The sequence below is a fragment of the Oratosquilla oratoria genome, chromosome 2 (assembly GCF_046742065.1).
Source record: "Oratosquilla oratoria isolate Oo_2021 chromosome 2, ASM4674206v1, whole genome shotgun sequence".
In the NCBI taxonomy this organism is placed as follows: Eukaryota; Metazoa; Arthropoda; class Malacostraca; order Stomatopoda; family Squillidae; genus Oratosquilla; species Oratosquilla oratoria.
Window position 1 is genome coordinate 50,476,431 of NC_134778.1, and position 22,021 is coordinate 50,498,451.

Genomic DNA, 22,021 nt, shown 5'->3' on the forward strand with positions numbered 1-22,021 from the left:
CTTGATTTTTCTTTATTATTAGTTATCTGTCAATTTACTATTATTTACTATTCATATGTTTGTTTTTTATTTAACTACACCTATGCATTTATTTAATCTATTATTATTTATATTATTAAAAAACTTATTTATCTTTCTTTAATTTCTTATCATTATTATCTTTTTTTCTGCAACCGACATATTTATGGACCAAAAGTTCTCCTGTCGGCATGCTCCTCCTTTGTAATCCTTTGTAATCTTTATCCTTGCCAACCCTCTCCAATTATTTTCTTCCTCAATCCCCGCTTCCCGCACACGAAAATTGTGCCTCAGTCTTATATGCTGACAAAATTACATTGATAAAAATATCAGACATATAATCTTAGTACATCTAAAAATACGTGCAGCTGTGTAATTACACCCCCATTTATATATATCCTGTCCAAGCAGATCCAAGTCTTGGACATAAAACAACATGAAGAAAATGAAGATATATACTTACAACGTAAGAAGTCTCTCAGAAGACCACAGGCTGGAAAATCTAATGGAAGAACAAGACAACATCAAGTGGGACATCGTAGGACTGAACGAAGTCCGCAGAGCGGAAGAAAAGCTGATACAATTACAAGATGGTCACCACCTGTTCTACTATAGAGGTAAGGACAAAGAAAGATCTAGTGGAGTAGGATTCTTGATCAACCGAGAGGTTGCTGGTAACGTAGTCAAATTCAGTAGTTTGTCAGACAGGTTAGCTTGGATTGTGATTAGGCTGTGTAAAAGGTAAACTTTAAAAATAATTTAGGATATGCACCAACTTCACAGAGTTCAGACGATGAAATTGAGTCGTTCTATGATGATTTAAGTCAGTTAATGGATCAAGAAAAAAGTAAGTACACGTTGGTAATGGGAGACTTTAATGCTAAAGTGGGGCAGAAGATGGGAGATGAGACGTGCATTGGTAAGTTTGGAGTAGGAGAAAAAAATGACAGAGGTGAGATGTTAGTCAAATTTGCAGAGAACTACAACATGAGGATAATGAACACTTTCTTCTAAAAGCGTGTAGGTCGTAAATGGACGTGGAGAAGTCCAAATGGAACAACAAATAACGAAATAGACTTCATATTAGAAGATGAGAGCAAAAGCGTTAGCAATGTTACAGTCACAAATAAAGTCAATATAGGTAGTGACCATAGAATGGTAGGTTGTACAGCTAAATTCAATTTCAGAGCCGAGAGAAATAAACTAAATTTAAGAAAGAAAATCAGCCTTGCAAAGATTAGGGATAATAATAAGAAATTTCAGTTAGAAATAAAAAATAGATTCAAAGCTCTAAAAACCAACGAGGACACCGCGGAAGATATTTTATTTGAATTTAGAGAATATCATTAAGGAATTGGCAGAGAAAGTAGGAAGTACAAAAAAAAAAAAATAAAAAAAATAAAAAAAAAAAAATAGAGAATACAAATACTCCAAAGCTACAAATGACCTAGTTAAAAGAAAAAGGACCCTGCGGATTAAAAGCAGGAGAGACGAAATAGAAAGAGTAGAACTAAACATGCTTCTCAACAAAAGACAGAGATTAGAGAAAAGAAAGAGAAACATGGATGAAAGTATTAAAAGGACCGAGCGCAGACATGCTTTAGGAAGGCGACAAATGATATGTTTGAAAGATAGAAATGGGGAAATCAATAATGCAGATACAGAATGGTAAAAAAGAGTATAAGAATTATACAAAGAGCTTTACTTGTCGAAGACCGTAGCTGAATCAGTAAATCTATATGTAGACGTTAGTAGTGTACCAGAGATTAAAAAGAAAGAAGTAGAATTTGCTCTAAAAACTATGAAACGAGGAAAAGCACCAGGGGAAGATGTTATATCGATAGATCTATTGAAAGACACAGGGAAATTAGTTCATATTAAATTAGCTCATTTGTACACACAGTACTTACATCAAGAAAGCGTTTCTGAATGGTGGTGCAATGCTATAGTGATTTTGCTTTATAAAAAAGGGAGACCAGAAGGACCTTAGTAACTATCGACCGATTAGTTTGCTATCAAATGTATATAAAGTATTCCTGAAGATTCTTACAAATAGACTAAGTCAAATTTTAGATGGAAACCAACCGAGGGAACAGGCAGGCTTTAGGAGCGGATATTCGATTCTAGACCATTTGCAGGCAATAAACCAACTAATCGAGAAAACGACTGAATACAATATACCTCTGTGTTTAGCTTTTGTAGATTACGAGAAGGCCTTTGACTTGGTAGAACAAATAGCAATACTTAACTCGCTTCGCAAACAGGGTACAAACGAATAGATCGTAAGAGTTTTAGAAAAGATTTATGGGAAAGGTACCGCTATAATTTGACCACATAAAGATACAGAAAAGAACAAGATTGAGAAATGAGTACGGCAAGGCTATACAATATCACCCAAACTATTTACAGCTTCCTTGGAAGATAAGATATTTTCAGAAGATTGAGTTGGGAAAAGAAGGGTTTAAAGATTAATGGCGAATATTTGAACCACCAAAGATTTGCGGATGACATTATTCTTATTTCAGAGAGAGCAGAAGACTTGCAAGATAGGCTGAGTGATCTAAACAAGGAAAGTCTCAAAGTAGGTTTAAAAACAAATAAGAGTAAAACCAAAGTAATGTTCAACCCGAAAGTTCAAAGTAAAGAGATTGTAATTGATGGTAAGAGTCTTGAAGAAGTTGAGGAGTATAATCATTTAGGGTAGGTGGTGAAAGTGACGAAAGATCATGATAATGAAATAAAAAGACACATTACAATTGGTTGGAAAGTGTTTGGTAAGTACAATATGTTTGAAACATAAAATTTACAATAAATGCATTCTGCCAGCAATAATCTACGGGTGTGAGACTTGGAAACTAACGAAGGCAATAGAAACAAAACTATGGACTGCACAGAGGAGAATGGAGAGATCAATGATGGGAATAACGCTGAGAGACCGAAAGAGAGCAAGCTGGGTGAGCGAGCAGACTAGAGTGAAATAAGTTGTGGAGGCGGTAAAAGAAAGGAAGTGGAATCGGGCAGATAAGTTAGTGCGAACGACTGATGAGCGATGGAGCAAGTGTATTACTGAGTGGACGCTGCGAGATAGGAAGCGTGGAAGAGGGAGGCCAGACAGAAAGTGGAGAGATGAGATCGAGAAGTTTGCAGGAGTGACGTGACAGAGGATGGCGCGGTCGTGTGAATCATGGAATGCTATGAGGGAGGCCTTTGTTCAGCAGTGGACTCAGGTTGGCTGATTTGATTGATTATATATATATCCTTATATTTGCGTTTAAATTTATCCTTTATGTTCCTGCTCCTACGGCTCCCAGTCTCTCCGTCGGGTAAGCAGCCACTGACAAATACCTCATTTTCGGTGACATTATTTGGCTAGACTAGGCCCACTGAACGAACAACTGACTCCTCTCCAAATGAACCCCTCACACCATTACCTCTCCTACTTGTACCATCTCTGCTGTAGTAACTGTTGCTGTCCTAAAGTAGGACAATACTATTCGGCTGAATGGGAGTCATCGCAGGGGGTTGAGGCTACCGATAACAACAAGAACACAGGTATTTTTTTCCCCAAAAACTAAAGTAGGTGAAGGTAATGGTGTTTTTCACGCAAAATTCAATTATGTTTTCAAAGTTTGTTTATCAGTATTGGTATTCTTCCGATACCATTGTTCAGTTTTATATGTGTGCGTCTTTGATTATAATATTATTAATGTTCTGACCTTCAAAACGTAGTAATATTGAAATTTCGGCTATATTTGTCCTTTGGGAAGTCTCCACTTTCCTTGGCACCGAGTTTCCTTGTTCAAAATGTCCTGATGAATCCTCTTGCTGTGCTTTTCACTGTATCAATATTTGTAGGGAAAAAAGTCCAAGTGAGAGACCAAAAAGTAAATTTTTAGGCTTATATTGCATCCAAGGTTTTGTATTAAGTCAGTTGGCCTTTCACAGCGTCACAGTAATTTTATATCTGTGACTTCTCAAAAGTCTTCGCAAATTTTCTTGAATGATAGCCATGCAGCTTTTAAAACCTCAGTAAACGGTAGCATACCAAATAGACGACTGCGGTATGCGCTGCTTGGAAGGTGGGTTTGCTTGTAAAGGTTAAAGAACGAGTTGAAGTAAATTTGATAATATAACATGTTTCACTTGGGCAATTTTTGAGAGCTAGTTAGTCTAATAATTTCTGAGGTCCACTTTCTAAATTGATCTCACAATACCAGTGAAGGCCTGTGTGAATGAATTCGTCTTATGTTTTAGAGAATACACTGCCATTTGAAATAGGAATGCCAGCATTATTTATCCTTTTTCGAAGCGAATAAGAACGCTCATTGTAACATCAGTGCGGGTGTGTGAAGAAGCACTTTTACCATTGTTTTGCACCATTATGATGGATCTAAGTTATATGTGTTATATATATGTGCAACACAGGTATATAATGATCCTTCATTGGCAGTAAATTCTAATAGTGTACTTCTGAATTTTTATTTTTGTTTTCTTTATCCTTGGTCCAAGGGGTTCAAGCAATTCTACTAAGCTAGAATGGACTCCAGGGCTAAAATAACAATCAAATGTCCCGCTACCTTTTATCTTTGGCTCAAGCAATTCAGCTTTGCCTGAATCGACTCCGCCGCTAACATGACAACTGATTGTTGAGCTGCTCCTTTCTAACTGTGGGCTTTAGTATTTCAATTTGGCTTGAATCGACTCCAACGCTAAAATAACAAACAATTGTCACTGACTTTTATCTTTGGCTCAAGCAATTCAGCTTGACCTGAATGAACCATACCACTAAAATGATAACCAATTGTCGCACTGTTCTTTTCTAATAGTGGGGTTTAGCAGTTCAACTTGGCTTGAATCGATTCCACCGCTAAAATAACCAAATGTCGTACTGCCTCTTATCTTTGGCTCAAGCAATTCAACTAGGCCTTAATCTACTTTACCACCAATATATCAATGATCGCTCTGCCTTTTATCTTGGGCTCAAGCAATTAGAGTAGTCTGGATAGACCGATAGCAGTTAACATTTAAGTGTCGAGCTAATTCAGGTACTGGAAATAGACTGAATTGTCTCTGATGCAGATCCTCCCGAGAAAGTGTAAATATATATAATCCGTCACTTCGTGCAGGGATGACCCGTCATCCAGGAGGTGCTAAGATGAGAGGGAGGGTAGAGGGGTGTGGAATGTTTTCAGGGATGGAATGGGTGGGAATGATTTTATGCCTTTTCCTTTTAGGCTACCTCCCTTGTGAGGGGGGAAAAGCCTTGGTATATGTACTTCGTCTCAGATATCATTCATGTGGTACAGCGTCTGCCACACTGTTAGAACACGGAAGGAGATAATCTTAGACTGGTGAGGAAGGGACGGGGCTTTAACATGATTTACCGAGGTTAACGTCAGAAGAAGGATAAAGTCAAGGGAGAGAAGCAGTTGTGGAGATGTGTGTTACTGACTGGTTGTACAGCCCATATTCACACGGAAAGAGATGGTGAAAAATGACAGTTCTTCACAGCCAGCTTCACAATCCCCCTAGTGACGAGGAGGCCGTAGCCTCGGCTTTGATGGATCGTCTGTGCGAATTGGCCACTTGGCAACATTTACAAGGACCTTACGACAGGGGGCACTCTGCGCGTTGAAGGAATCGATCCTTGTGATGTACGCGTTCCAGGTTACGATAAATATAGATCCATGTTACACAAAGCACGAAGGGAGGACATGCTAACACTCCCGACTAGCCGAGACGACATACAGTTGGCTGGCGAATGGTCTGAAACAATTATCAGGTCGCGGCTCTTAGTTTGCCAGGACCAGAATTGTGTCATCTTTGCGACAGATGAGAACCTTCATTTGGTGGCTGAAAGTGATACTGCTCTTGGACGGCACCTTCAAGACAGTGTCTCTTCTGTTCAGGCAGCCTTTCGCCATTCATGGGTTGCACCAGGACCGGCGTATACCGCTTGGCTACGCTCTTCTGGCGAACAAGACTGCGGCCTCATACTGCGATGTCTGGACCACCTAAAAAGAAACCTTCTTCAGCAGAATCTCATCCTGAACCCGCGGAAGGTGATGAGCGAATTCAAATCTGGTCTACTGGCGATACTTCGTGCTCACTCTCCCAACTCGACCTTAAAGGGTTTATTTCCACCATTGCAAGGCCATCTGGACTAAAGTGTAGGAGCTTGGTCTCGTCCGGGACCTCAGTCAGCAGACTGGTGTAAAAAAAAGCCGTAAAAACACCCATGGCCCTGTCATTCTTACCGCCGACGATTCTGAGCATCAACTTAAGTATACTCGAAGACTCTGAAACTGTCTTCAACACTCCGGCGCTCCGTGAGCTCTTCTCGTACTACAAAGGCATTCGTAGTTCAACAGAAGTATTAGAAAGTCGCCACAATTATTTATGAACTCATTCTGAAATTAAAAAAGAAACAACAGGAAACTAAGATTTCCGTGATATAGGCCAGACTTGGTGCACTAGTACTCCCTCGGCGCGAAAAGTGCCGTGAACTGAAAAGGATCGCCACAGCAACAGCTAAACATCAGGAAGACTACATGTCAGCAGACGAGCTCTTAAGATGTATCAGACATGTGGTGCACAACTTTTGATTCCATTGAATGTACCTGAGTAGCTGCGAACATTCACATAGACATTCACTAATAGTGTCAAGTCAGATTAGAAAATAGACTCCAGAAATGATCATATAAATTTTCCAAATAAAGCAGTTTATTTTAAAGGATGTACATATTTTGTTTTTTAACCTAAACATAATTAAACGTTAGCGAATGAAGTCGCTTCTCCCCATCTCCCCAGCAGCGAATAACGCGTTCGCCCATTTGTATCCTCGTGTTAGCACGGCCTCCTAAGCCGGTCGTCTATCTGAGGTCGTCTATCTAGGAGTCGTCCAACTGGGATCGTGTAAACGCTTCGCCGAACTTTTGGTCTCGCATCAGTTCCCAATATGTGGCCCTACAAAAATGCCTTCCTTTATGTTTGTGTCACTTAATCTGGGAAATCTACTTCTCAAATATGTGAATCCCTTTCCAGTTTTATCAACACCTTTGACAAAATTCATCAGCAAAGGAGGCTGATAAATTTCCTCAGGCTCAAAAAGTGGAGTTCTTATGACATTCTGGAACCAGTGACCACTTTTGCCACACTTTTCTTATATATGATTTTTTCATCTCGCTAGTTCCAACAAAATTAGTGTAGTCAATTTGCATTCCAAACAAAAGTGCCACAAACTTTGTTACCACAGGTATCTCTTTTATATTTTTCATACTTAATTTTTGCAACAGAAGATTCATATTCTCATATGCTTTCTTAATGCCAGAGTAACCGTGCATAACATGAAATGACAGGAGTGTACTGGAACACAAAAACGGTTGGTGACACAAAATATCTGAAAATATTTTTTATTAAAACAAGCCCAACGGCTACTCCGGGGGGCTTGGCCTGAGGCGCGGGCGCTGCGCGCCCGGGGCTACGCCCCATTTTTGGAAAATAAAATATAAAAATAATATTGCTTTTTTTTTGTTATCAACATCTAGCAGTTATAGCAAGTCAAATATATAGGCGATTTGTGGTGGTGTTAAATTTCCGTTCAAAATACCTTCGAGGTTCTTCGAGTTTTTCTTCGAGTTCTTCGAGTTCTCTTCGAGTTCTTCTTCGAGTTCTTCGAGTTCTTCGAGTTCTTCGAGTTCTTCTTCGAGTTCTTTTCGAGTTCTTTTTCGAGTTCTTCGAGTTCTTCTTCGAGTTCTTCTTCGAGTTCTTCTTCGAGTTCTCTTCGAGTTCTTCGAGTTCTTCGAGTTTCTTCTTCGAGTTCTTCTTCGAGTTCTCCTTCTTCTTCGAGTTCTTCTTCTTCGAGTTCTTCGAGTTCTTCTTTTTCGAGTTCTGCGAGTTCATCTGTGTCGAGTTCACTTTGTAGCGCTTGGTTCAATTTCCATCTTTCATTAACTCTCCTTTACTGAACTTCTTTTCCTTCGTCACCCAACTCCAGAAGTGACGATACCGTTGCATCTTTAACTTTGACGAATCCCCGGCCATCCTTCCCAACCACCACCTGTGTGTGACCGAATTACCACCGGACGGCGTAAGGGGGCTTGGCCTGCGGCGCTGCTCGCTTCGCTTCCGGGCGCTTCGCGCCCTGGGGCTTCGCCCCTGTTTTAACCCTTTAATATGCTTAGGACATTAAAAGATTGAATAAGTTATACGCTTTTTATTTACTGAAAACATCATTCTCGAATACATTTTCTCTTCGGGGAAAGCAGACAAACCTCATCCTCTTCCGAAGGCTGTTCTTCTTGGTCAACCTCTTCTTTCTCTTCTTCAGGTTCCCGCTTTCTCTTTGGGGATCTGCTCGCCTCGGAGCCCTTTTTCATCATCGTCATCGTATGACTCGTCAGTCATATTAGTCATATGTTCCTCTATCATCTTCTTTATTTTCGACAATAGATCTTCACTTGCTCCTTTCTTGTTGCTGGAAACCTCCTTCACATCATCCTCCCCCGTACCAATCCGGCATAATCATCTTGACCCAATCGTCTTCTGAGATCTTGTGGATATTCTTGGGATGTTGTTAGTCCTTTCAGACTCGTCGGCCTCCTCAGGAATGAGTGAAGCAGCAACTAAAGCCTCTTCTGTGGGACCTTCCTCATCCTCTTCTCCCACATGGGCTTCAAACAATTCTTTATATACCACATTTACATTAGGACGGCGTCTAACGTCATTTCCTACCTTGCGCCCAGCCCGTATAATACACCAAAAGCATCCCAATTTGTTACCCTAGAACAGGCTACATACAACTGTCCGTGTGTGAAGCACTGTACCGAGTCCCAGCAACAGTCCACAACGATCAAAAGTTTGTCCCTGACTCTTGTTGATAGTCATGACGTAGCTTAACTTGATAGGAAATTGCTTACGCTTGAATGGGACAGGGGTATCTTGGGCCTCTAACACGACCCGCGGGGATCAAGACTTGCTCGCCCCGATATGTTCCTCCTAATATTTTGCCCACAACAACGTGTTTCTTGAGATAGTAATCATTAAACGGGTTCCGTTGCATATCCTAGGAGGACAAATGTTCCTCATTACCATGACAATACAGCCAATCTTCAACCTCAAGTCGTGCAGCGGCACCGACGGGCTGCACATGGAGTTGAAAACAGAGGCTTGTACGTCGGGTTCTGGATCCGACGGCGTGTCAACGCTGTAATAGACGACCTCCTTCTCCTCGTTGAGATCGTAGATGAGTTGATTGACGCAGCCGACATCGTCGTTAGTGGGCGAGACTATCGATCTCTTCTCGAAGTAGGAGAGGTTCAAGTGGTTTGCCTTCAAATCGTCCGTAAACCTTGAAAACCAACTCCTCCCGCGAATTTGCTCGTACCCCTAAACCTTTCTCAAAGAAGAGCTCGCCGGCATCGCGAGTCCCCAGCGACAAAAGTTGCCATCGCAAACTTGTTATTCTTGACATCGTCCTTCTTGAGACGAACGTTTTCTGTTAGTTCTAGCTTGGTGAGCCCGTCCCACATGTAGCTCGACTTGATGCAGTAGGCTAGCTCCTCCGTCTTCCCTCCATTTCTTATGACCGGTAAGATCTGGCGAAAGTCTCCTGCGCAGACAAACACTTTTCCTCCCATGAAATCGTCGTTATCCATGATATCTCGGAGAGAGTGATATCTACGGCAGTCAGCATATTCTTGTTGGCCATCACGACTTCGTCCCAGACGATCAGCTGAGTCTGCTGCAGAAGCCTCGCCAATTCCGTGTTCTTGTTGATGCTACACGCCCTTAGTCTCGTCATACTCCATCAAGGGTATTTTGAACATGTTATGGGCCGTGCGGCCCCCAGAGAGGACTGTAGCCGCAATCCCGGATGAGGCTACCGCCAAGGCAACCTTCCCCTGTGAACGGACCGTATCGATCAATAGATTCAAAACGAAAGACTTGCCAGTTCCGCCAAGCGGCCGTTGACAAACACACCATTGTTCCTGTAACGGTGACTATTCTCGACTCGATACATGACAGTGTCATAGACTTGCCGCTGCTTGTCGTTGAGAAGCTTAACTTTTTCCTCCACAGACTCCTTCAACTTTTGTTTGTTATATGCCCTTCTCTCTCCTGATGAGATTGGAGGGGCGTACGCCCCCTCTAGAAGCAGGGAGACCGTATTGGGTGATTGAACCCCCTCCACAATTAAGCACGTGTTGCTGGATGTCATCCAGGGCATCCAGGTAGATTTCGTCGTTGTAATCTGTTAGGTTTGCCATGTTCAAGTAATCGCTGGAAAAATAGTCCTTTATCTCTTCCCATATCTCGGACTGGTCCTCGAGGTCAGAAAAGACCAACATACTGGCATAGGTTTCTCTGAGTTGTCTCCTGTCGTTTGTGTGGTTAATGATCTCCATTATGGTGTCTTTCCAGGTGGCTTCGTCGGTTAACAACCCTAGGGCCTTCACAGCTTCGCGATTAGTTTCGTACATGACGCCGTCTACTGTTCTGAGGTCTTCGTACGACTTGGGACCCTTTTTATGTGTTTTCATCAACCTGAGGTAAAAGAGCTCTACGGTTTTTGTGGTTACAGCACGTATGCGTCCGAGACTGTATGTATTTCCGTTACGTTCTTCCCATATAGTCTCCTGAAGATTATATACGTAGTGGAGCGGTAATTGGTGATAGTATAACGTTCTCGCAAAAACTCGTCCTTCTGGCAAAGCTTGAAAAAAAGCAGTTAGCTGGGTATCGGCCTTGCTTGGCCTTTCTGGCAATTTGAGCCGCCGTCATACGCTCGTTGTAGAAGATGGCTTTCTCGCCCTCTAGGTGTAGATCCAGCATAAACACCGGAGGGTAGCCACTTGTGGATGTCGAACTTGAAGATCTTCCACGCAGCCTCGTTAGAGTTGACATATCTGGCCTCTTGATAATTTTTAACCTCGTTGACGACTCGGTTGTCTTCTTCTCCCGTCGTCTTTGTGGAACAACACCTTGTCCGACCCCTTGTTCACGTACTTTGTGACGTAGGCTATAGCCTTTATAGAATTGGAACATTCGACGTTGATGTGTGCATCGTATTTTATACAAAGATAAGGGTTTGTAAGGGACAACCCAAGTATTGTCTACGGTAACGGGGCCGTCCTTCAGCTTCAATTTGAAGGAGTTACCTCCTTCTCCTATGGAACGTCTGACGTACTCGGGATAACCGCTGTTTCCAAAGAGCAGCTCATTTCTGCACGTCTTGGGGAATCCTTTGCCACACTGCCCGGGTTTCTTGCTCTTTACTTGGCAACACAGTTGTGACTCGTCATAACCCTTGCAGGGTCCGTGTATCATGCACCGAGTGACGGTGTTGTAGAGCCTCGGCTCCTTTTCCTTGTCGGGTATCTCGGCTCTTATGACTTGCTCTACAGTATCCGCGGTGACGCGAACAGCCATCCACAATAGTATGTGGGCGTGCGGCAAGCCGCGTTTCTGCCATTCTACACTATAGAGATAAGCTTTGACGGCCCCGAAGGCCTTTTTGTGTATCAGGTTCGTCCATTAGGCTATCCAGCTTCAGCTTGAAGATCCTGCTCATAAGATCCGGCCTGTCGGCCCCTTGGGTCCCTGGGTCCGCCAAATTTCTTCACCACCTCTAACACCTCGGCCATCTAGGGTTTCATAGTGAAGGTTATGAAGTAGTCGGGCGACCCGTAGGCCGTAACGTAGGCCAGGGCATCCTGTTGGCGCTCTTTTCATGTATCTGGGCCCTCCAACAAACGACGGTGAGAGCACTATGCGTTGCCCGACACCACTTTTGTCGGCAGAGCTCAGCACGTCGGCCCCTCCTTGCGCATGCCGGAGTGTTGGTGCTCAAAATAACACAACCGGCTAGACTCGATTTTTACGTAGTTATCGACCACAACTGCTGGAACAACCGACGGCATTTTGTGATGTGGTTGAAGATCCCTTCTCTCTCCATGTAAAGGGCCGAGTAGTACATGAGCGGAGTCAGTCTTTTGGCGGAGCCATTCTTTTTCCATATTCAAGCTGTAACCTTTGTCTCCGTTGGGATCAACATGGGATACTGGAAGAGATCGTAGAATTAGTTGGTAGAGCTAATCATCTTGATGGCATATTTCGAATCGGGCAGAGGCGACGCTATTCTGACCTTCAAAGTATCGGTATCTGGACCCAGGTTGACTATCGCCCCTACTTGGCAGGAAGCCGTCGGTAGATGGTAGACGCCCTTGTGTTCCTGGTGGAGACGTTTTCTGCTGTCTTAAGAGTGATGGTAACGTCTGGCAAAGAGCTGTGCTGAGTAACGTAAGCCTGGACCCAGCTTCGCTGACGTCTCCGCCTCTTTGAGGATTTCCCTCAGCGCAGCGTTGTTGTTAACCAAATACGTGTATAACAGCTCTATAATTCCCTCATTCCTTCGGTATTGTTCGTCCTCGCGTTTCCTACGCTTAGACGTCTCGGGACTCTGGCCGTCTTTATTTCTGTAGGTAAACTGTTGCAGCGTAGTTTTAATTGCTGTTCCTTGTCGTGGTAGAAGTACAAATCCACAGGAAATTTACTGCAGATTTCCAAAACGTTTTCCTTGACGTTGGATCTTTGAGACCCAAACGACTGCTGTCGTCTTCCGTAAATCATCAAGTTAGGCTTCATGCCACCCAGACGGTGGTAAATTTTACCCTGGATTTTGTAGAAGATTGCAGACTCTCTTTTGTCCTCCAAGGTCCCCGAGGACGCAAAGGGACGTAAAAAGAGAAGATACTGTTAAACCCTACGATGTTATCAAGAAAGTGGATCGACAGTTTGGAGGAACCGTCGTAGAAGCCTTTGATGTTATCGCCCAGGGGTGACAACTCTTATATTGCCTTGGGTGTTTTTTCCTCCGTTACAACATAACGTCTTTCGTTCTCTCTTGAAGAGTAACGCTTGGCAGTGCTTGCATCTATAGGCCGCCCATCTCGCCTACCGAGTGCTGAGGCACCTTGGCTTCGCTGGTTCTTCACGCCAGCGGGAATCTTTGCACGCAATCTCATGAGCTTGATTTCATTCTTAATATCTCTAGACATCTTGACTTCTTTAGTTATTTCAGCTTTTTGTCCGCTTGGGGCGCCTTTGTCTAACTTCACGGTTTTGAGCCTTGAGCTCTTTGAGGCTTTGCCTTTGCTCTGCTAGTGTGTCACCAGCAGGTGCGGCGGCGGCGGAGACAATTTTCTCCGTTTCCATGTCTGCAGACGTGACAGGATGTTGCTCTTCTATTATGGTTTGAGGAGAGGGACTACTCTCAAACTCCTCGAGCTTCGCTCTGGCAGGTCCCGCAGTTTGTTCTTGCTCTTCTTCTCCTTCTTCGACAATCATGGGAACGCTTTCTTCTTCCTTTTTTGGCTCGGGGGCTCGTTTTCGAGCTGTTTTTATGGCGTAGGCTTTCGCCTTTTGAATGCGTTTTTGTGTCCCTAAACTCGTACAGAGATAGTGTTTCTGGTAGTCTGTGTGATCAGACCTACCTCCGTTTTTGGTGAAGTTCTTATAGCCAGCGAAGTAGTAGTGTTTGGATGAAACTTTCTACCCTTTCTTCGGAAATCTCTCCACTATAGGGCTCCAAGGAATCAAGCAAACCTTCGTCGTAGACGTAATTTTTCTGTTCTTTCAGGAGCTCGTTAAAGGCTATCGCCTTTCTCTGGAATAACTTTATCTCCTCTTTTACTTGAAACTTCTTTGTTTGGCTGTCGTCATAGAGGCTAGGAAACTTCTCCTTATGTTCACTTTTTAGAGCTTTAGTCTTCTCGTTGTTTAACTCCTTCTTGTCGAGCTTCTTCTTCCGTTACCCATTTCCAGAAATGGCGATACCTTTGGACTGCCAATTTTGAAGTAGCTCTGGCCATTCCTCTTCCCTCGAATTCAACCGGAACGCCGTAGAAAGTCGGTTTTGTTGGTGGCATAATTTCAGATTTGTTTCAGGCATGTTCACAAAAAACCCTCACAGCCTATGATCGAGTACAGCGCTCCCTTCGGGTGTAATCCTTTTTACCGTGAAACGGCGTAAGGGCCCATTAATTTTTTTTTTAATATGATATATAGATGTATGAAAAACAAATGTTCTTTTTCTTATGACGAATTCTTTATTGACCGGTGTAACAGTTGTCTCAAGTTTCAATAACTGAAAACCCGAAAGCCAACAGAGGTTGGCAACGGTCTTTGGGCCCTCTGAATAGACCTCGCTGAAGAGAATGAAAGGCTGCTGTCTGTGTTGTATTAGTGTACGACTCATTAAGTCAGCTTCCAGTGCCAGGGGACGAAGAGTATCCACCAGCTGTCCGCACTCTTTATGTCAGTTACCGAATATCCTATTTCCGACGATTCTGGGAATCTCATCTAGCTCTTCCCTCAACAGTCTTTTTTCGATCTCCTTACTAAATTTTCTCTCCTTTATCCCTTTTATATTTTTCATTCTCTCTCTCTCTCTCTCTCTCTCTCTCTCTCTCTCTCTCTCTCTCTCTCTCTCTCTCTCTCTCTCTCTCTCTCTCTGTCTGTCTGTCTGTCTGTCTGTCTGTCTGTCCCACAACTCTCTCTCTCACTCTCTCATCCTCTCGCTGTTCCTCCCACTTTCTCTCTCTCTCTCTCTCTCTCTCTCTCTCTCTCTCTCTCTCTCTCTCGCTCTCTCTCTCTCTCTCTCTCTCTCTCTCTCTCTCTCTCTCTCTCTCTCTCTCTCTCTCTCTCTCTCTCTCTCTCCCTCTCTCTCTTTTTTTTTCTCCCCCCCTCTCTGTCTCTCTTTCTCTTTCTCCCTTCCGACCCTTCTCTCTATCTCTCTCTGGCCAATGCCCTCTTAATAAATATTCAAACTTTTATCTTCTTATAAGACTATATACAACTACTACTATAGCAGCTTCTGCTGTTACTAATATTTGTCTTATTCTATTCCATTTCCTATCATTATTACTGCTACAGGCCTATCCAACATTCTTTTTCTTCCTCTTTTCCTGTTTTACCTCTTTCTGTTCTCTCTCCCACTTGTTTACCTCTTCCTTATTCTTTGCCTCTTCCCTGCTTTGGTCTTTAGGACTTCAGTACCTGGTGCTTCTAAACCCAAAGTAGAATATACAAAAGCTTCATCGTAGAGAGAGGTTGAATTTGTATTCCTTCGTGATTCTGACTTTGTTTTACTTCACCTAGCTTTTCTGCTCCAGTCTTTGTTGTATATCCTTTTCTTCCATGTTCCTTTTTTGGTCTTCCCCTACGCCTGCCTCGAGCTCGTCCAACAATAGCCAACGCTAAACAAACTCAATAAACCGGTGCAATCTCATACGGCACAAACCCACACAAGTCAATTCAAATAAAAATACACAGGATTCATGTATATATATATATATGTATATATATATATATGTGTGTGTGTGTGTGTGTGTGTGTGTATGTATATGTATATGTATATGTATATGTATATGTATATGTATGTGTATGTGTATGTGTATGTGTATGTGTATGTGTATGTGTATATGTATATGTATATGTATATGTATATGTATATGTGTATGTATATGTATATGTATATGTATATGTATATGTATATGTATATGTATATGTATATGTATATGTATATGTATATGTATATGTATATGTATATGGATATGTATATGTGTATGTATATGTATATGTACATACCTACGTATATGTACATGCGTTAAGCGTGGGAGGAGGTTCTCTTTCAAACATAATCTGTTGAAGACAACAGCAAACGAATTAGAAATTTCTTTCTTTCGTAAACTTTCTGGGTTTCGGAAAGTAGATTTCTGTGAAAAAGAAAGAGGAAATAGCAAATTTCCAAAGGACATTGGGAACCTATGTTAACGCAATTAAATATGCAGTACATAAAATAAAGCAAAACGCAATAGAAAAAATCAAGATGTTTCGCAGATCGTTCTGTATCTTCAGTTGGAGTTTAGACAAGTAAACTAGTGGTCCGTATATATATGAGAGAAGACAAATATTGGAAGGATCACGTTTGACTCTCCTCGGCTTGGCTGGCTGTATTTCGTAGATACCTCAGCCTAGCTGATCGTCTGAGGCATGATTGGACCTCCGTGGGATGCTTTTGTGTGTTTTGAGCCTCTGTGGGGTGCCTGTGGTTGGGTGTTCTCTGAAGTTGGGGCCCTATTTTTGTGGTCAACTGTCTCCTAGTTTGTGCGTTAATTACAGGTTGCTCAGAGGAAGACTGTACGCCCCTATCTACTTACATGGGAAGGACAACTACCATCCTGTCCAGACGAATTACTCTTCATGTTCAACAAAGATTACCTAAACGCCACCTTTGAACCCGCCACCCACGCAATCTCGAAAAAAAACACGTGACAAGTGATAGTGACTTAACTGATTGCGCCATCAAGAGAGATATAAGTTGAGCGCTACTTTTCTTATATACTTGTATGCTCGAGTTACATATACGTACACGAAATTTTTCGTTCAACCCATCTCCACCATGATAGTACAATTGGTAAGTATACAACGCGGGAAAGTATTTCTACAACACTGAGGAGATTTACATTTATCATCCACAATTCACTTTAAGTCCAAGCCATCAACATCAAGAAACTTCAGGAGGCATACATGCAGAAATTGAAACGTGGTACAGCCAAATACTCGAACCACCGTTTAGTCCAGGAGCAGTAGCTCAAATATGGCTTCAACCCGGAACAAATTAGTAACAAGCTGACATTTTCAGAAGGTGCTTAGGAGATCTTCTCTAATAACATACTAAAAGTCCTCAAAAATTCCCTTCGAGGGTTTTGAGAAATTCAAGAGGGCGTCCAAAATGGCCATCGATATCATATTTTGTTATATCTCAGGTCTCAGTCAAGATAGAAACAAAAATAAAGTATGAAAATATAGGTTTTCAGACCCAAGGAATTAATTTATGTCAGTGTATGTGTGATAAATTGAGCCTGTGTCATTTTTTGAGTTACAAGTACATTCACAGATGTTGTAACAAGTAATTCTGAAACGCCAGAAAGATTTTTTTTTTTTTTTTTAGTGGTACGTGTAAAACCATGATTATCAATTGATGAAAGTGTTAGCCTGATTCATATGTTGCATGTGATGTTAAAGTTTGTTTGTTTTTCAGAGTTCAAGATGGATTCGTGCGTTATTTGCAACGAATTATGCACCAAGGATTATGTACAAGTAGGAGTTAAGGGAAGGACAACCTTAGTAGCAGCAAGCCTGGAGAGGAAGGATGGACTTCATGAAACCTTGGAGATGCAGAACCCACTGACACCTCACATCGCCTGCAAGAAGGCCTACACCTGGGAATACTCAATCAGGTCCGCGAAGAGGAAATCAGAAGAACCTGTACTACAAGAGGAGGTTCAGCCACCCACCCTAAGATAAAAAACTCCAAAGTTTGACATCACCACACACTGCTTTTTCTGCTCTGAAGTACTGCCAACTAGTAGCAGACTTACTACAAAACGGAAGAAGATGACCAGTAATGTGAAGACAATGCCCTTCAAACAGAACATCTTAGACAGGGCAAAAGAGAGGAATGATAAATGGGGAGAAATGGTTGCCAAAAGAATGATTGAGGCATCCTCTGACTTGATTGCTGCTGAAGCCAAAATATCACCTTAACTGTGCCCAAGATTTTCTCAGCAAATCTGAAACACAGAAATCAGTTGGCAAGCCACCTGATGCTCTGAAGCAATCTGCCTTCAATGAACTTTGTGCCTATCTGGATGAAAATGATGAATTTCAGTATGCTATGTCTGACCTCATGGGATGATGGAGACATTCTTGCATGGTGAGGAGGGATACTCCATGAAGTACTTGAAACAGAAGCTGAAGGAAAGATATCAAGGTGACATAATCATTACAAGCCTCCCTGGAAAGTCGAGCATTGTTAGCTTTAGAGATTCAGCTCACCGCATTATTCGAGAAAAGTTGATGGCAGACAGAGCAGCAGACAAAACAGAGGAGAATGAAAGAATAATTGAAATGGCTGCGTCAATTATTCGTGATGACATTCGATTGTCTGTATTTGACCTCAGTGAATATCCCAGTTTGGAAGATACTGAAAATGGGTTGTCTATGATTCCTGGGTCTCTGAACATCTTTCTGCACAAATTGTTGAACACAGAGAGATTTGGAAAAAAAAAAAAAACGAAAACGATAATATGAAATGAGTATCGCTTATACATACAAAGAGAATCCCAAAGAATTCTACAGTTACATTAGGGATAAAAAGGTTATTAGGAATCACATTAGCCCACTATTAGTTGCTGACAGTCAACTTGAATATTCAAATGAAGGTATGTGTGATATTTAAAAAAAATAATTTTAACTCAGTATTCGTAAACGAAACACCTCAAACTGAACTCCAAACTGAAACCTGTGAAAAGTCTAGAGTGAACTTACTCGCTACGGTAAATATAACAAAAGAAAAAAATTAAAAGGTGTATAGAGAAACTCAAAATTATCAAACACCAGGGCCTGACGGTTGGCATCCAAGAATCTCAAAGGAAATGAAAAATGAGACTGCTGTTCCATTAGAAATAATTTTCAAGAAATCCATCATATCCGGAGATTCTAACGTTATTCCCATATTCAAAAAAGGTGACGAAAAGAAACCAAATAACTACAGGCCTATAAGCTTGACTTCAATTGTTGAAAAAATTATGGAAACTGTCATCAGAGAAGCTAGCGAACATCATTTAGAAAGGAATTACAAAGTACAAAGTTTACAAAGTCGGAGCATGCCGACAGGAGACCTTTTGATCCATATCTAGGTCGGATGCAAAAAAAAAAAAAAAAAAAAAAAAAAAAAAAAAAATAATAATAATATTAATAATAAATTAAAACTATAATAATGTAAAAATAACAAATAAAATACATAAATAAATGCATAGGTATAGTTGAATAACAAACAAAAAGGTAAATAGTAAATGATTATAAATTGACATATAACTAATAATAAATGAAAATCAGACAGACAAATTATAACAAAACAAAAACAAATAATATAAGATAAATTATAATCATTACAGCATCTTACTTAGGTATTTATCTAAATGATTCTTAAAGCTTCGAACTGAACTACATTGCACTACCTGTGCAGGAAGTTTATTCCATTCATTAACTACACGGTTGGCAAAGTTGTTTCTACCTACTTCCAAATTGAATCTATTTCCGGACAGTTTGAAACCATTGTTTCTTGTCTGATTCTCATTCAATGTGAAAATTTGGTCACTTTTGATGTTGTCAATTCCCTTTAAAATCTTAAAGACCTGTATCAAGTCACCTCTGAGTCTACGCTTTTTTAGGGAAAACAGATTCATGTGCTTAAGTCGATTTTCGTATGATTTATTTTTGATATTTGGAATCAGTTTTGTGGCTCGCCGTTGTACTTTTTCCAGTCTGTCAATGTCTTTAATGAGATTCGGTGACCATACGGAAACAGCATATTCCAAATGTGGACGAACTAACGATTTATATAGCTTGTTAATGAGTGATGGACTTTTGAAATCAAAAGATCGCGCAATCAATCCCAGAATCTTATTTGCTTTCTCAGAGGCTGAAATACACTGCTTGGATGATTTGAGGTCGTTACTGATAATTACGCCGAGATCTTTTTCACTATCCACTTTTGTTAACGAATTACCAAATAACTTGTAATCGTACTTACTGTTATTTTTACCTATGTGCATTACCTTGCATTTACTTGTGTTAAATTTCATTAGCCACTTTTCAGACCATTGCTGTAATTGATCTAAATCTTCTTGAATATCTAATTGGTTTGAGTGATCATTTGCCACTCCGCACAGTTTTGTATCATCAGCAAATTTGGAAACAGTAGATTTTAGTCCATGGTCTATATCATTTATATATACTATGAATAGAAGTGGCCCAAGAACGGAACCCTGAGGAACTCCACTTGCAACACTTTTTCCATCCAGAAGTTTTTCCATTTAAAACAACTCTCTGTTTTCGACCATTCAACCAATTACTAGTCCAACCTAATAGGCTACCACTTATTCCATGCAAAGCTAATTTAGTAAGTAGTCTTTCGTGTGGGACGGTATCAAAAGCTTTTGCAAAGTCTAGATATATTAAATCTATATTGTTTCTTTTGTCATAATTCGAGATAACTGTGTTGTAGAATTCGAGTAAGTTAGTCACGCAAGAACGTTTCCGTCTGAAACCATGCTGGCTATCATTTATCAAACGGTTACTTTCTAAATGATATTCGATATCATCTCTGATGATAGTTTCCATTATTTTTCCTACGATCGAAGTCAAACTTATAGGCCTATAGTTATTTGGTTTCTTTTTGTCACCTTTTTTGAATATGGGAGTAACGTTAGCTAGCTTCCATTCTCTTGGGACATCTGCGGATATGATGGATTTCTTGAAAATAATTTCTAATGGAACAACAATCTCATTTTTCATTTCCTTTAAGATTCTTGGATGCCAACCGTCAGGGCCTGGTGTTTTATTAACTTTGAGTTTGTCTATACACCTTTTAATTTTTTCTTTTGTTATATTTACCGTAGTGAGTAAGTTTACCCCAGACTTTTCACAGGTTTCAGTTTGGAATTCACTTTGAGGTGTTTCGTTTACGAATACCGAGCTAAAATAATTGTTTAAGATATTACACATTCCTTCATTTGAATATTCAAGTTGACCGTCAGCAGATGATAGTGGACCAATGTGATTCCTAACAACCTTTTTATCTCTAATGTAACTATAGAATTCTTTGGGATTCTCTTTGGATTTATCAGCGATGTTCATTTCGTATTGTCGTTTTCTTTTTCTTGTTGTCTTTTTTTAAATCTCTCTGTATTGATACATAACTTTCATAGTCATTAGATGCACCCGAGCACTTATATTTCTTATAAGCCTGTCTCTTTTTAGCAATACTTTTTTTCAGTTTCTTTGTCGAGCCACTTTGGGCGAGCCTGATTTGGGGGACGTCTGTCCTTAAAAGGAATGTAAGTTTGAATCATCTTAGTGAGCGTATTTTGAAATATTTCCCACATCTGATCTACAGGCCTTTCGTTTAATTTTGCCTCCCAATCTGTAAGCTGAAGCTCCTGACGTAGTTCTATGAACTGAGCTTGACTGAAATCGGGTATTTTAGAAGCACAAGTATCTATTCTAAAATTGTTTAGGAGTTTGAATCTGACTAAATTGTGATCGCTATTTGCAACAGATTCACCGACTTCTACATCAGTTACCATGCTTTCGCGGCTAGTGATCAATAAATCGAGCAAGTTTCCATATCTTGTGGGCTCTTTTACATGCTGAATTAAGTAATTGTCACCAAGAAAATCAATCAAGCGACTACCTATATGGCCATGTTCAAGGGTCATCCAATCAATGTCAGTAAAATTGAAATCACCCATTATCAATAAATCCCGGTTGCAGAAACTAGACAGTTCTTGAAATAACAGTTTGTCGTCTGCTAATGATAATGTCTTTGGCCTATATATTACACCTATATTCATTTTTTGTCCATTTGTTAGGGTTAACTCAACCCACAAACTGTCATATGCATCCTGTTTCACTTTCTCTAAAACACAAGCATGAACATTGTTTTTAACGTACAATAGAACACCCCCACCTTTCTTGTGATTTCTATCCTGATGAAAGTGTTTAAATCCCGCAATATTAAATTCAGCTTCGAACTCTGTACCATTTAACCATGTCTCAGTTATTCCTATCATATCGAGATTTTCGCTTTTGACATACGCCTGTATTTCTTGAAATTTGTTCCTAATACTACGAGCATTAAAGTACATATTTTTAAGAAACTCGTGATTATTTCTTTTTGACACATTTTGAGTTTCAATATCATGTCTTATATTATCATTTTGTTTTTTATTTATGCCTTGCTCTATATTATTATTATTTGGTCCTTCATTGACATTCAATGCCTCATTAACATTTCTCCTATCAAAATTAAAATTTCCCCCATCACGGACATCTGGTCGTGATAAATGATAGCCAGAATGGATTCAGACGGAAA

The 22,021-nt window shown here is 40.7% G+C and overlaps 1 protein-coding gene across 1 annotated transcript; it reads right to left on the reverse strand.

Annotated features, from left to right (window-relative positions):
• Positions 1 to 10,118: 10,118 nt before the first annotated feature.
• LOC143035852 (uncharacterized) lies at positions 10,119 to 10,559 on the reverse strand. The gene has a single exon (XM_076202940.1). The coding sequence runs from the start codon at positions 10,557 to 10,559 to the stop codon at positions 10,119 to 10,121; it is 441 nt and encodes a 146-aa protein (XP_076059055.1).
• Between the last annotated feature and the right edge of the window lie 11,462 nt (positions 10,560 to 22,021).

Excerpts from the sequence above, each read along its gene's own strand:
- LOC143035852 (XM_076202940.1), bottom strand. The coding sequence starts at position 10,559 with ATGAAAACACATAAAAAGGGTCCCAAGTCGTACGAAGACCTCAGAACA.